This window comes from Podarcis melisellensis (genome assembly GCF_964234715.1).
Source record: "Podarcis melisellensis genome assembly, chromosome: 10".
Classification (NCBI taxonomy): Eukaryota; Metazoa; Chordata; class Lepidosauria; order Squamata; family Lacertidae; genus Podarcis; species Podarcis melisellensis.
This window is the reverse complement of record NC_138542.1, coordinates 19328518-19341467: the sequence shown is the minus strand read 5'-3', so window position 1 is coordinate 19341467 and position 12950 is coordinate 19328518. Positions and strand designations below refer to the sequence as shown.

The 12950-nt window shown below is 44.8% G+C and overlaps 1 protein-coding gene across 1 annotated transcript in view; it reads right to left on the bottom strand.

The window, feature by feature from the left end:
* The window catches only part of LOC309379590 (V-type proton ATPase subunit S1-like), a gene marked incomplete at its 3' end in the record, with an annotated part of 41403 nt that extends 28730 nt beyond the window's left edge, over positions 1-12673 (bottom strand). The window contains exons 1-4 of the mRNA XM_081928870.1: positions 12248-12673; positions 5615-5744; positions 5435-5503; positions 2901-3094 (exon numbers count right to left, since the gene is read on the bottom strand). Coding sequence (XP_081784996.1) covers positions 2901-3094; positions 5435-5503; positions 5615-5744; positions 12248-12360 — 506 coding nt within the window. The 5' untranslated portion in view covers positions 12361-12673. The remainder of the gene's footprint in view (positions 1-2900; positions 3095-5434; positions 5504-5614; positions 5745-12247) is intronic.
* Positions 12674-12950: the final 277 nt, after the last annotated feature.

Below are 12950 nucleotides of genomic sequence, written 5' to 3'. Positions count from 1 at the left end.
TGGTGCATTTGGATAAAAATCACAAGAATCACTCTCAAACCATTCAGAGTTGTGTATATGCGAGCATACATGCATGTGTGTGTGCATTCTCAGGGGTCATTCCAAAAAGCCTTTAAGAAAATGTGAGACATGAAATTGTCTTCTGAATATAATTCTACATGATAAGGCAATAATTTTACCCGCCGGTTGGAGTGCTTTCATTTTTCTGTGGTTGTCCCAGAGGATAAAATATTCAGAAGGTAGGTTCACCATATTACTATGAAGGTGAAAAATCGCTCTGTGCTGACTTTTAACATACAACAAATGATGGCGTAAGTCAGGTAAACAGAACCTTAGGAGGTTACGGATAATGAAAGAGACACAGCACATCTAAAACATTTTTATTATATCGATATCTTTTTTTCTGTTTACTCAGACGATACTGGATTTCGCAGAATTGCTCAGGGTTCCTTTTTTTAAAAAAAAAATCCATTTATCATTTGCAAATGTGCCACCTATTTTATTTTTGCGGGTTTCTTGGTGTCAGGCAATAGGAGTCAAGATGAATGACTCGCCTCCCAGCTTTATTCAAATGATGCACTTGGAAAATTTAATAATATGGAATGTGTTTGGCTGTTGTTTTTCCTAACATTGTTCCTCAGTGGTATGGGTTCTTCCCCTTAGGGAAAGGCCCATAGATAAATCATAGCACATAAATTTTGCATATGCAAGGACTCAGGTTCAATATCCGTCATCTCCAGGAAGCTTGGAAAGATGATTCTCAAAGGTCATGTCTACACCATAACACAGAACTGGAAGAGCCTGTGACTCTCTGGAACTTGTTGGACTATAGTTCCCAAAATCCTTGATCAGCTTTCTTCAACTTGTAGTCCAGATGTTTTGGACTACACCTCTAAACAGCCCCTGGCAGCATGGCCAGTGGTTAAGAATGATGGGAGTTGTCTGGCTCAGAGGTCATGCTGGCTGATGGGAGTTGGAATCCAACCTCACCTGGAGGGCTACAGGATATAGAAACCAGAGTGCCTTAACATTAATTAAAGAAGTGGTAACATAACGTGCGGCAGTCTTGGACTTTTGGAACCTCATAGGAGGCAGTATCTGGTGGTCAAAACCTTTCATCATCATCATATAAACTATTACTAGTAGTAGAAGTAGTAGTAGTACCCTGCCCATCTGGCTGGGTTGCCACAGACGCTCTGGGCAGCTTCCAACAAAAGAGTAAAAATACATTAAAATATCAATCATTAAAAACTTCCCTAAACAGGGCTGCCTTCAGATGTCTTCTAAATGACAGATAGTTGTTAATTTCTTTGACATCTGATGGGAGGGCGTTCCACAGGGCAAGCACCACTATCGAGAAGGTCCTCTGCCTGGTTCCCTGTAACTTCGCTTCTCGCAGTTAGGGAACCGCAGAAGGCCCTTGGCGCTGGACCTCAAGTGTCTGGGTTGGACGATGGGGGTGGAGACACTCCTTCAGGTATACTGGGCTTTTAGATGTCTTCTAAAGGTTGTATAGTTAGTCATCTCCTTGGCATCTGATGGGAGGGTGTTCCAAAGGGTGGGTGTCACTACCAAGAAGACTCTCTGCCCGGTTCCCTGTCTTTCTTCTTCTTCTTTGGCGATCACTCGTCGCCGAGTAAGATTGTCTTCCATGAACACGATCTTAACAGTGATTCCATAAGTGACTGTGGAGGCCAATTCTGGATCCACACGTCCTTCCACAGTGGCAGTGTAGGTTTCTGGGTGGGAGTTGATCATGGTGAGGGTTTGCCAAATGTGCCTTCCTCTTAGCTCATTTCTCCCTTTCATCCTGAGTTTGAGTGTCTTCGAAGCCCATGACACCTTTGGTGAAGGCTGTTCTCCAATTGGAGTGCTCACTTCTGGTTCCCTGTAGCTTCTCTTCTCTCCATGAGGGAACCACCAGAAGACCCTCGGAGCTGGATCTCAGCATCCGGGCTGAACAATAGGGGGTGGAGATGCTGTATCTATGAGCTGTATCCAATGCTAGTCCTACACAGAAAACGCCTATAAATGTGACTTAGTTTCATTTATTTCAGTGAGTCTGCTACATGTATGATTCTTACATAAGGCCTGCATAAAAAGCCACAAGAGTTTTGTACATGCATGCAAGAGTGCTGTGACCTCCCTGAGATTTCTGGATGAAGGGTGATGTGGGGATGGTGGGTGCAGCATGAGGGCACACCCCCACCTGAGCATAAGACATGCCACAGCATGTCTAGCCGCCATGCCCAGTCTCTGACCTTTGCCTCCCTCGCAGAAAGCTTTGCTTAATGTTCCACTTGGCTGGAGCAAGTGAAGAAGAAGAAGAAGAAGAAGAAGAAGAAGAAGAAGAAGAAGAAGAAGAACCAGAAGAGTTTGGATTTGATATCCCGCTTTATCACTACCTGAAGGAGTATCAAAGCAGCTAACATTCTTCTTTCCCTCCCTCCCCCACAACAAACACTCTGTGAGGTGAATGGGGCTGAGAGACTTCAGAGAAGTGTGACTGGCCCAAGGTCACCCAGCAGCTGCATGTGGAGGAGCGGGGAAGCGAACCCGGTTCACCAGATTATGAGTCTACCGCTCTTAACCACCACACCACACTGGCTGAAGCAGCTGTTATCAAGTATCAAGGGAACATTTGGGGGAAGCACCTGGTTTGACATGTAAATCGCTAACGCTGGAAATGTGCCTTGCTGGAAATTTGTTAAGTTCAGAGTGGTTTCACTACTGTTTCCAACTGTTGATTTCTGCTAATAAAAAGAGGCTCTGCAAAGCTAGCCGGCAGCTTGCTTGCTTGGTTGGTGTGCACAGCTCACATGCATCCAACTCCCGCGTCGTCCATCCTTATTTCTACAGATGGCATACAAATTTAATAAATAATAATAATAGCCTCATACCTGCTGGTCAGTGGTAGCTTTATGACAAACACATTGGGTTTGGATCCATTAACCATCAGCTGGGATGTTTCTTTGCCGTCTACATTTACCAAGGCCCAGTTCAGCGTTTCTTGGAGGTACCCTGAAAGGTGACTCACGGCCTGGCAGTCCACAGCTGGCAAGACTAAAGAAGATGATGAAGTTCTCAGAAGTTCCTGTAGTAAGCACAAAGCACAGTTAATTATGAATTGGATGATTAAAGCAGGAATGATTCCTTTCTTTTTCTTTTTTACTCTGATAGGCTTGATTACAGTCTTTTAGAGCCTCCATTATGCAAAATAAACTCTGTTATCCTCAACAAGAATTTGACATGCAATTTCATTATATAAACAACCCGATAATCATCATCATCATCAAGCTGAACAAAAAAACAAAAAAGATGTTCAAGTGTTCACAATTTTCTGAATGTTTTTATTGGCGGGGGGGTTAATTAATCTCTGTGTGAAAATTGGCTGCTTTGCAAGAAGTTTATAGGTTGATGAAAAAGTCAACCTTGTGTTTAAAATATTGTGTGTGTGTGTGTGTGTGAGAGAGAGAGAGAGAGAGAGAGAGAGAGAGAGAGAGAGAGAGAGAGAGAACTACGAATGGTCCTGTCCTATGATGTGGCATACTAGCAGTTTTAAGGAAGCCTCACAAAACCACTTCCGAGCTGGAGAGGAGGTGGGGTTGCGGGCTCCACACCCTCCCCATGTGTGCAGGGGCTGAGTAACAGCCCCCGCAAGACTGGGGGAATCCTCGGGCGCGTCATCTCCCTGGCCAGCCAATCGGCCCGGGCAATTTAGGGCTGGTGCGGCCGAAGATTTCCCTCTCTTCTTCGTTCCAGCTGCTCCGGTTTACCACCCTGCCCGCCCTTAGGTTTGGCTCTCTGACATTGCAATGGACTTCAGTTGGTCGCCGTCAAGGGGCCTGGTAGGAATTTTTTCCACTTGGCACCAGCCATTTGGTTTTTCACCTACCTCATAGCAAATCGTCACAACTTCCTCGGCATTGGTAAGGGTATTGTTATGCAAATGGGGGGGAGGAAGCGCCATCACCTTCCCCCAAATTGAAGGGTAGTCCGGTAAAGGATTCCGGGGGGCGTTGCCCTGTCCGAAGCCTATGGAGGTGTGGGCCTAAGGCACGCCCCTGAGTGGTGACCCCAGGGGAGTTCCTAGTTGATGTACATCAGCAGGACTCCGCCTGCTGGCGGTTAACCCTTCAAGCAATCAGGCTGAAGATGGTTAGTCGATAGGACCAATACCTAAGCCAATACCGCTCAATTCCTGCAATCAATAAAGTTGTGGCCTTTTTTCACCCATTAACCTTAAATGCTGTGTCTTGTGTCTTTATTTTCCAAGGGGGGAGGTGGGTACTCGCCACGCAATTCTCTCACGATGATTTTTACAGTTGTCAGGCAGTGAAGTGACCTGCGGTTCAGGTGATAACACAGATCTCCACATCTCTCTGGCCCAGGTCCTATTTTACTGTATTTAAAGCCTCATGCTTCAGGATGCAATTGTATCCCCAAAATTGCATGCACTTGCAAAATGCACGGACTACTTTTTCCATGTTTACAAGGAACACAAAACCTCTGAGACATTTATCGCAGGTGATCTTCTTACAGATCTTATCCAGCCTCAATTGCTGGATAGCTCAGTTGAAAGGGCATAGGACTCTTAATCTCAGGGCAATGGGTTCAATCCCCATGTTGGGTGAAAGCTTCTTGCATTGCAGGGCATTGTGGCCCTGTTTAACTCTACAATCCTGCTCCGCACTGTACAACTGATGGCCAGGAGCGGATCCATACATCCCTATGAAATCTGGCCGTGGCTTGGGGTTCCCCATTCCTGATTATAAGTATTTTAGTTACAGTACATGTTCATTTTCCAAAACACAGACTCATTAGTACTCTTTGTTAAAAGGAGATCAAAGAGCCATCTGTTTCCTCTCAGGTAATGGCTATGTGAGCATCATCAAATCAATGGATAATTAGCATCACTACATTCCTTAAAGCATTTAGATTGCTTATCATCCAGGTTTGTTTGTTTTTTAACATATGCCCTATTGCTGGAATGAGAATTCTTCTACCAATCATTCATTTAACTCCAGTGGAAACGTAGGTATTCAACTCAGAGTAAATTCATTCATTTCAATGGGTCTACCGTGAGTAAAATTAAGTTGAATACGACCTTTAGTTATCACCTATAATTTAGTTCACAAAATATTCCCCTGAACCTGACAGAATCTCCTTAACTGAACCACCCCTCAGAAGCTGAGGAACTCCCACACTGCCAAAGATCCACACACAGAAGAAACAGCAAGTCTTGGGTAACTTCAAACACTTTCCTGAAAATTGCAGGTGCTTAAGTTTATTTTACGACTATTGCTTTCTCAAGCTGGAAAGAGCCTTCAGCCTGTTACCAGAATTGCAAATGTCTCTGTCATTCCTTTTGGGTGTTGTTTTGTTTTGCTTTTGAAAACTGCTGGGAGACGCCATATGAGATAGTTATGCTTGCCTGAACATTGCGAAACGGTGTCTCATTTCCAGAGGAGCTGGCGTAACGTGTGAAGTCATCCACACTAAACTGAAAAACAAAAACAAAAAGATAGCATAGATCGCTGGGGGGGACATCTCGGCTCATTAGACACAAGCTGCACTCCTCGGCTATGAGACAAGACAAATTGCTGACACCTACCGCATCTTGAAGAAACAAGGCGACATTTCTGGGGTCTGGAGAAGCCAGAGCTTGCTTCAGCAATGCATGCAGCTCCTGCTTTGAGATAACGTGCCCTTCATGTAAAGTGGTTGCCAAGTCTTGGAAGGATCTGAAAGAAATTAATTTTTCAAAGGGCTGTTTACTTTTATTTTAATGGGATCGAAAATTTCGCACAGCAGCTTGTACATGTGTGTGGTGTTTGTGAAGTGCGTGTGTATGCATTCCTTTTCGTAAAAGAGAGAGAGGTGCAGATGCTTGCATGTTGATAAATTAGAAAATGGCTTTCTTACCGCTACCCCTTCCGCTTCTCTACTGAATTCTACACAATAAAAATATTATTTACAACATTTTAGAGATTATGTTTATCACTTTGAGCTATAAAGACTTAAAAATTGAGACCGGTGCCAAGGATCCCAGTCACAAAATGGCCACCATGAGGTGTGTGGCCTAGTACACAATGTCTGTCACGGGGGTAGAGGATTGCACAAAATGAGATAGAGTCATTGGTGCTTGCCACAGCTCCACTAACATGGGAAGTCAGTACTAGGTCCTGCGGGTCTTCACAATCAGAAAATACTGATGCTGTTGTCACCTATTAACAACAGGGAGCATTTCCTGGTACCAAAGAAAATATACAAGATTGCCAACCTGACACTCAGCCAAGTCTGTGGTGATCATTTTTCGCTCATAAAGAGTCAGCGCTAGTTTTGAATTGGGTGGTTTACAGGCAAGCTTGCTCTGTGACATCCTATCTAATTCACACTTTCTCCAAAAAGAAAGCAAATAAAATGCATCATATTGAGGGGAAATGCTTGGAAAAAATCTGTAGATATAGGGAAATTGTTTAGTGGGAGAAATGTACATGAAAATGTGTGGTTTCTTTTAAAAAAATAAAATAAAATAAACAGATGCAAAAATGTGGCAAACAGCACTGAAGAATGAACAAATGGGGGGGGGGAACTGAGGCAAACTGAAATTAGTTCAGCCATCCCTACTCCTAAATGTGTATAAGATTTCAGGTTGAAGGAGCTAGTTATGTGGTTACATGGGATTATGTTTATCTGCATGTCCTACAAATATATAATTTAGAATAATATAATTATATTTTACAGGTTCTGTAAGTGGCTTTATAAATCTGATAAGCTCTCTAAATCGATGTAAGTTCGTCCTTTAATTTAATTAGTAAAATCTCTGAGGGCTCTTTGGTGTTTTGGGTCCACGGTAGCATTTTTGGCTTTGGTAAATTATCTACGTGGTTCACATCAGAGCAGAGAAATAAATAAACACCACCTAAAATGATTCTGTAGAGAACAAACACCCATCTATTTTGTTTTAAATAATGTGTGAAAATAGCACAAGTTTGTGTGAAATAAATACTCACAGATGGATTTTTCCTAGGGTTTTTTATTTAATTAAAAAAAATCTGCTATTAATTTAAAAATAATATGTGAAACATGAATCAGAATTAATTAGATGTAACAAAAATAATAAATGACATTACATTCGAAGGGATATGAGCACAGAAAACTTTTGGAAAGCTAGGATTCATTGTTAAAATGCAGCTCATTTTACTTCTCATGGGTTCATGGCCTATTTAGAATCCTTCTCTTAGAACAATTGGTTTTCTTTCAGAACTGTTTTGCATTTTCAAGACGAATGGTGGAACCAATCTTCACCAACCTCCCTCCCCCCCCCCATGTTGTTATTTCCAGGTCAACCTTTCTCAACTTGGTGCCCTCTAGATTTTGGGTGGTGCAGGTGATCTCCCCCACAGGGTGCCCAGCCAAGAAGATACAAAATTGAGAAGATCCATAATTGAGAAGATCCATATTGCGGGCGCCAAGTTTTTGTATTGCATGGCTCCATATCATGAAAGATTACTAAAATCCACCCCTGACAGATGCTGTGGACTACAATGCCCATGACCCACTGCCAGCATGGGCATACGATGGTGAGGCTATTGAGAGCATAGCTTGACTGGCTGGGGTTGATGGGAGATGTAGGCAGAGACACATTGAAAGCACCAGGATGAGGAAAGATGATCTATGTGGTTGCAGACCTGCTTTAGTTGAGAGAAAAGGAGAAAGAATACTATTCTTGGCATCTAGAAAACAGCTGAAAGGTAAGGACCATCACTATCCCACTCTGCAACTGTCCATAGTCACATAGCCAAACAATTTGCCAATCAAACATTTAGAGCTTGCAAGTCCACAAGTTATCTATCAGCCCAAACAGTGGCAGATTTGTTGAGTTTTGATCATTTTTGGTATGGTTTTCAACCAGGAGGAGGCCAACAAACAAGAAGACTCCTCTCCTGCTCGGTCTCATGTAAACAGATACCCCAATTAAAACAATTTCAGGATCTGCATTCAGCTGCTAGAAACCGATGGAAGATGCTCTGGTTGCCGACGGCGGCAGTTGGAGCTACATAATTAAAACCAGCGGCTGCTTTAGTGGAATTTCAAACAGGTACCGAAACATCTCGCTGAGTGATATGACTGTGACAGCCCAATTCACTTCTAGCCGAGGGAATTTTATTTGGAGTGGCAACCCAACAATGGTCTGATATGAAATGTCATCTTCAAATTTAGCATGTCTGATTCCTCAAAAAAAAATCTCTTGCCCATGCAGTCAGAAAGCTCACCTTGTTTGTATTCACCGGATCATTCCATATGCCAAATAAAACAGCCCGCATCTCTCTTTTAAGCAGGAAGGGGGAAATATTGGTCAGAGTGGCACTGTCAAATCGGGGGAAATCATTTACGAGCTTCTTTCACTCCCAATCTGGGCACAAAAGCAGGCTGTCACTATACAAACTGTCAAAGGTTTCCTCTGATTGAACGCTATGGATATTTCAAAAGAACAGGCATGTGGCCTTCCTTACAATTGCTCCTACCTACTCTATGGCTGAGGGACGCGGGTGGCGCTGTGGGTTAAACCACAGAGCCTAGGACTTGCCGATCAGAAGGTTGGTGGTTCAAATCCCCACAATGGGGTGAGCTCCCGTTGCTCGGTCCCGGCTCCTGCCAACCTAGCAGTTTGAAAGCACATCAAAGTGCAAGTAGATAAATAGGTACCACTCCGGTGGGAAGTTAAGCAGCGTTTCTGTGCGCTGCTCTGGGTCACCAGAAGCAGCTTAGTCATGCTGGCCACATGACCCGGAAGCTGTACGCCGGCTCCCTTGGCCAATAAAGTGAGATGAGCACCGCAACCCCAGAGTCGGTCATGACTGGACCTAATGGTCAGGGGTCCCTTTACCTTTACTGTTTGGCTAGCAAACAGTGGTGCAGGAAGCTGCTCGGGCACCTGGGGCGGCGCACCAGGGGTGGGGCGAGTCACCCATAGGGCTGGGAGTGTCAGGAGTGTGTGCAGGAGTCAGGCCCTGTGACCAGTAGGGCTTCGCAGGACTGGGGCTTTCCTAAGTTTGTTCTGAAGAGGCAAGGCATGGCCGCACAGGTGAGGCTGATTGGTAACTCACAGCACCTGGTGGCAAGAGCCGGGAAGGGGTATAAGGTCAGCATTTCCCTTTGGCTCTTTGCCACAGAAACACGCTTCCTGCCTTGCTGAGTTTGGCTTCTTGACTCCTTGCTTCCTGATCCTGAAAATGAGAGCCAGTGTGATGTAGTGGTTAAAAGCAGTAGACTCGTAATCTGGTGAACCGGGTTTGCTTCCCTGCTCCTCCACATGCAGCTGCTGGGTGACCTTGAGCCAGTCACACTTCTCAGAAGTCTCTCAGCCTCATTCACCTCACAGAGTGTTTGTTGGTGGGGGAGGAAGGGAAAGGAGATTGTTAGCTGCTTTGAAACTCCTTAGGGTAGTGATAAAGTGGGATATCAAATCCAAACTCCCCTTCTTCTTCATCCTCGGACCCTTGGCTTCTTGACTCTCGGCTTCCTGGGTCCTGGCTCTAGACTCCCGTTCCTGCTCCTTCTCCGCCATCTTGGCAGGTCTTCAACTGTTGATTTTCCCTTGCTTATCCCAACAAGATTTCTCTGCTCCAATCTACTCCCTGACCAACTAGGGAACCAGATTTAGGACTGAATGGCCTTTCAAACAGAGCAGGGATGAGAAACATGTGGCTCTCCAGATGTTTCATGCGGGCCAGGGATAATGAGAGCTGGAGACCGAAAGAATCTGGAGGACCACAGGCCACTTCTGAATAATGTATTCAAATAGAAATAGGACATATGGGCACCCTCTGTCCAGACCTGCTTTATGGGCACATCGAAACTATGCATGAAATGATTGTGCAACCCACAATCACAGTTCAAACCACAGCAGTCATTTCCTATCTCAGCAGAGCTTCTTGACACCATAATAGAGGAGATACTTCAAGGACAACCACACCTTCTTCACCCTCCCCCTTCCTGTTGTCAAACACCTCCTAGGTCAGGCTGTTGGATTCTTGAAATTCAAAGTTCACAGATTCCTGATTGCATCACACTACAAACATAAACCGGCTTTAATATGGAATTGGGGAAAAAGAAACTGCACGGAGCAAGCTTCTGGCTGTTCTTCAGGGAGAAGCCTGGCTTTATTACCTGCATGAACTGAAGTTTTCTAATTCTAGCTCATCTTATTTCTACAGAGAAGAGCTCCTGTTTCACCTGTTTGTGGTGACAACAGGTGCAACCATTATCAGATAAGGATAAAGGGCGAAGGGGACTTGAAAGCATTTTTTCATTTTTAATAAGCAGTGTTATTTCAGAATACATTGTTTTTCCCAATTGACTCTTTTCTTTCAAAATTACAGAACTTAGTTTTTTTTAAAAAAAAATGCACTTAGCGTGCCTCTCTCTCTCTCTCTCTCTCTCTCTCACTCACACACACACACACACACAAGCAAGCTCTGGGCTGGCTGAATCAGGTAGCAAAGTAGGCCATTTTCCAGGGCCCCCAAACCAGCAGAGGGCACATTGCCCTAAACAGTTGTTAATATTTCCATTTTGCAGAAAAAATATCTAAGAAGATGTATTCTGGTTAACAGCCAAACGTGCCACAGAAGGCAAGTCAATACAGCTTAATAAAATTATGTTGCCATGCCCTCTGTGTTCCAGGTTTAGGGGGTCCCATGGAAGGTGCCAGACCCAAGCCCCTCACCCCACAAATCCTAAGAAAGTATTGATTAGTTTTCTTCCAGAAAACGTATCCTACTGCGAGCACACACTGTGCTTGAGCTCTCCACAGAGAATCGTCCTTCTTCAGAGGCAGAAAGAAGAAGCAATACACCCCTTTCCTCATCACATTTTGTCCCCATCTAGTTATTTCTTACGGGCCTTGGAGTTCTGGACGGCATCCAGAACCCCTCTTGCTCATATTGAAAGAACTGCAAGAATGGAGAACCTCCTGGAATCACATGTTCAGTTCTCCCAGTTCTGTTGCATTTCTCCGATGAAAATATGGCCATTCTATAGCTCAGACCATTTCCTGGACAAATGGGGTCCCAGGCAATATATATACAGTGGTACCTCAGGTTACAGACGCTTTGGGTTACAGACTCTGCTAAACCAGAAATAGTACCTCAGGTTTAGAACTTTGCTTCAGGATGAGAACAGAAATCGCATGGTGGTGGCAGGAGGACTCATTAGCTAAAGTGGTACCTCAGGTTAAGAACAGTTTCAGGTTAAGAACAGACCTCTGGAATGAATTAAGTTCTTGATTCGAGGTACCACTGTATATCTACCCAACCTGATACCTTACCAGTGCATATAGTGACTGAATAGTAGTGCCAGATTAAAATCAACACACACATCATAATGGAGGTGGGGGAGGGACAGCGATCTGGCCAAAACAGATACTAAATTATCAGGACTCAAGAATCAAACGTGCCATAATAGAAATGTCTTAGAACAAGGCCATCAGCACAAGGTGGGGGGGACAAACAGATTCCCCCTCAGCATAGCCTTAGAGACTGCATGCCATTGCAGAGCCCCTCTCCTGCATACCTACCAACCAAACCTTTGACATGAAACAGTGCTAAGGATCTGAATGGTCAAGGTAGGCAGAAGCACAGAGGAAAGGATTTAAGACCTTCAAATATCCTGGCCTTAAAACCGTTTAAGCTAGGGGTAAGGAACCTATGGTCCTCTACGTCAGGGGTCAGCAACCTTTTTCAGCAGGGGGCCGGTCCACTGTCCCTCAGACCTTGTGGGGGGCCGGACTATATTTTTTTGGGGGGGGATGAACTAATACCTATGCCCCACAAAAAACCCAGAGATGCATTTTAAATAAAAGCACACATTCTACTCAAGTAAAAACACCAGGCAAGCCCCACAAATAACCCTGAGATGCATTTTAAATAAAAGGACACTTTCTACTCATGTAAAAACATGCTGGTTCCTGGACCATCCGCAGGCCAGATTGGGAAGGCGAATGGGCCGCATCCGGCCCCCAGGCCTTAGGTTGCCTACCCCTACTCTACATGATGCTAGTCCCCAACTCCTACCACCTGTGACCATTGGGCATGCCAGCTGGGGCTGCTGCGGGGCTGGAATCCAGCAACATCTAGAAGGCCACAATTTCCCACGCCTTGGATTTAGGCTTTTTTTAAAGGTAAGGAGCAGCGTTCTAAAATGGACCGATTTTGTACTGAGGCTTATCAGAAAGTCTCACCTGTGTGTCGACCAGAGCAGCATTGGCACATGATCCAAGGAGAAAACTCCTTTGCAAAGCACGCTGGAGAAGCAGATGAGTTGTATCCACGAAACAGCGCTGTATCTTGCCATGATGCCGGCAGGGTTTGTGTGTGGTTTGCCGCTTGAACAGGAAACTATAGCCAGTCAGAGAAGGTGGGGAAGGAAGGAAGAGAGATTTTGACACGGCTGGGTACTGAAGCTTCTGGCTTCCAGCAGGACTGTTTTGAGCCAACAAAGGTGGAATTGTTGTATGATAACAAGAGAAAGCAAACCAGGTCTAACGTGGGTGTAAACTTTCAGATCACTTTGACGTCAAGGGAAAGTGTTATTCTATCCGGCTTCACATACATTTTCTGGAGGCAGCAGTTAGTAGTTTGCTTTGAGTTAGTAGGCTCATGCTTACCTCATCTGAATTTCCCACAGCTATAATTTAAGCAAGGACCCGGGTGGCACTGTGGGTTAAACCACAGAGCCTAGGACTTGCCGATCAGAAGGTCGGCGGTTCGAATCCCCACGATGGGGTGAGCTCCTGTTGCTCAGTCCCTGCTCCTGCCCACCTAGCAGTTCGAAAGCACGTCAAAGTGCAAGTAGATAAATAGGTACCACTCCGGCGGGAAGGTAAACGGCGTTTCCATGTGCTGCTCTGGTTTTCCAGAAGCAGCTTAGTCATGCTGGCCACA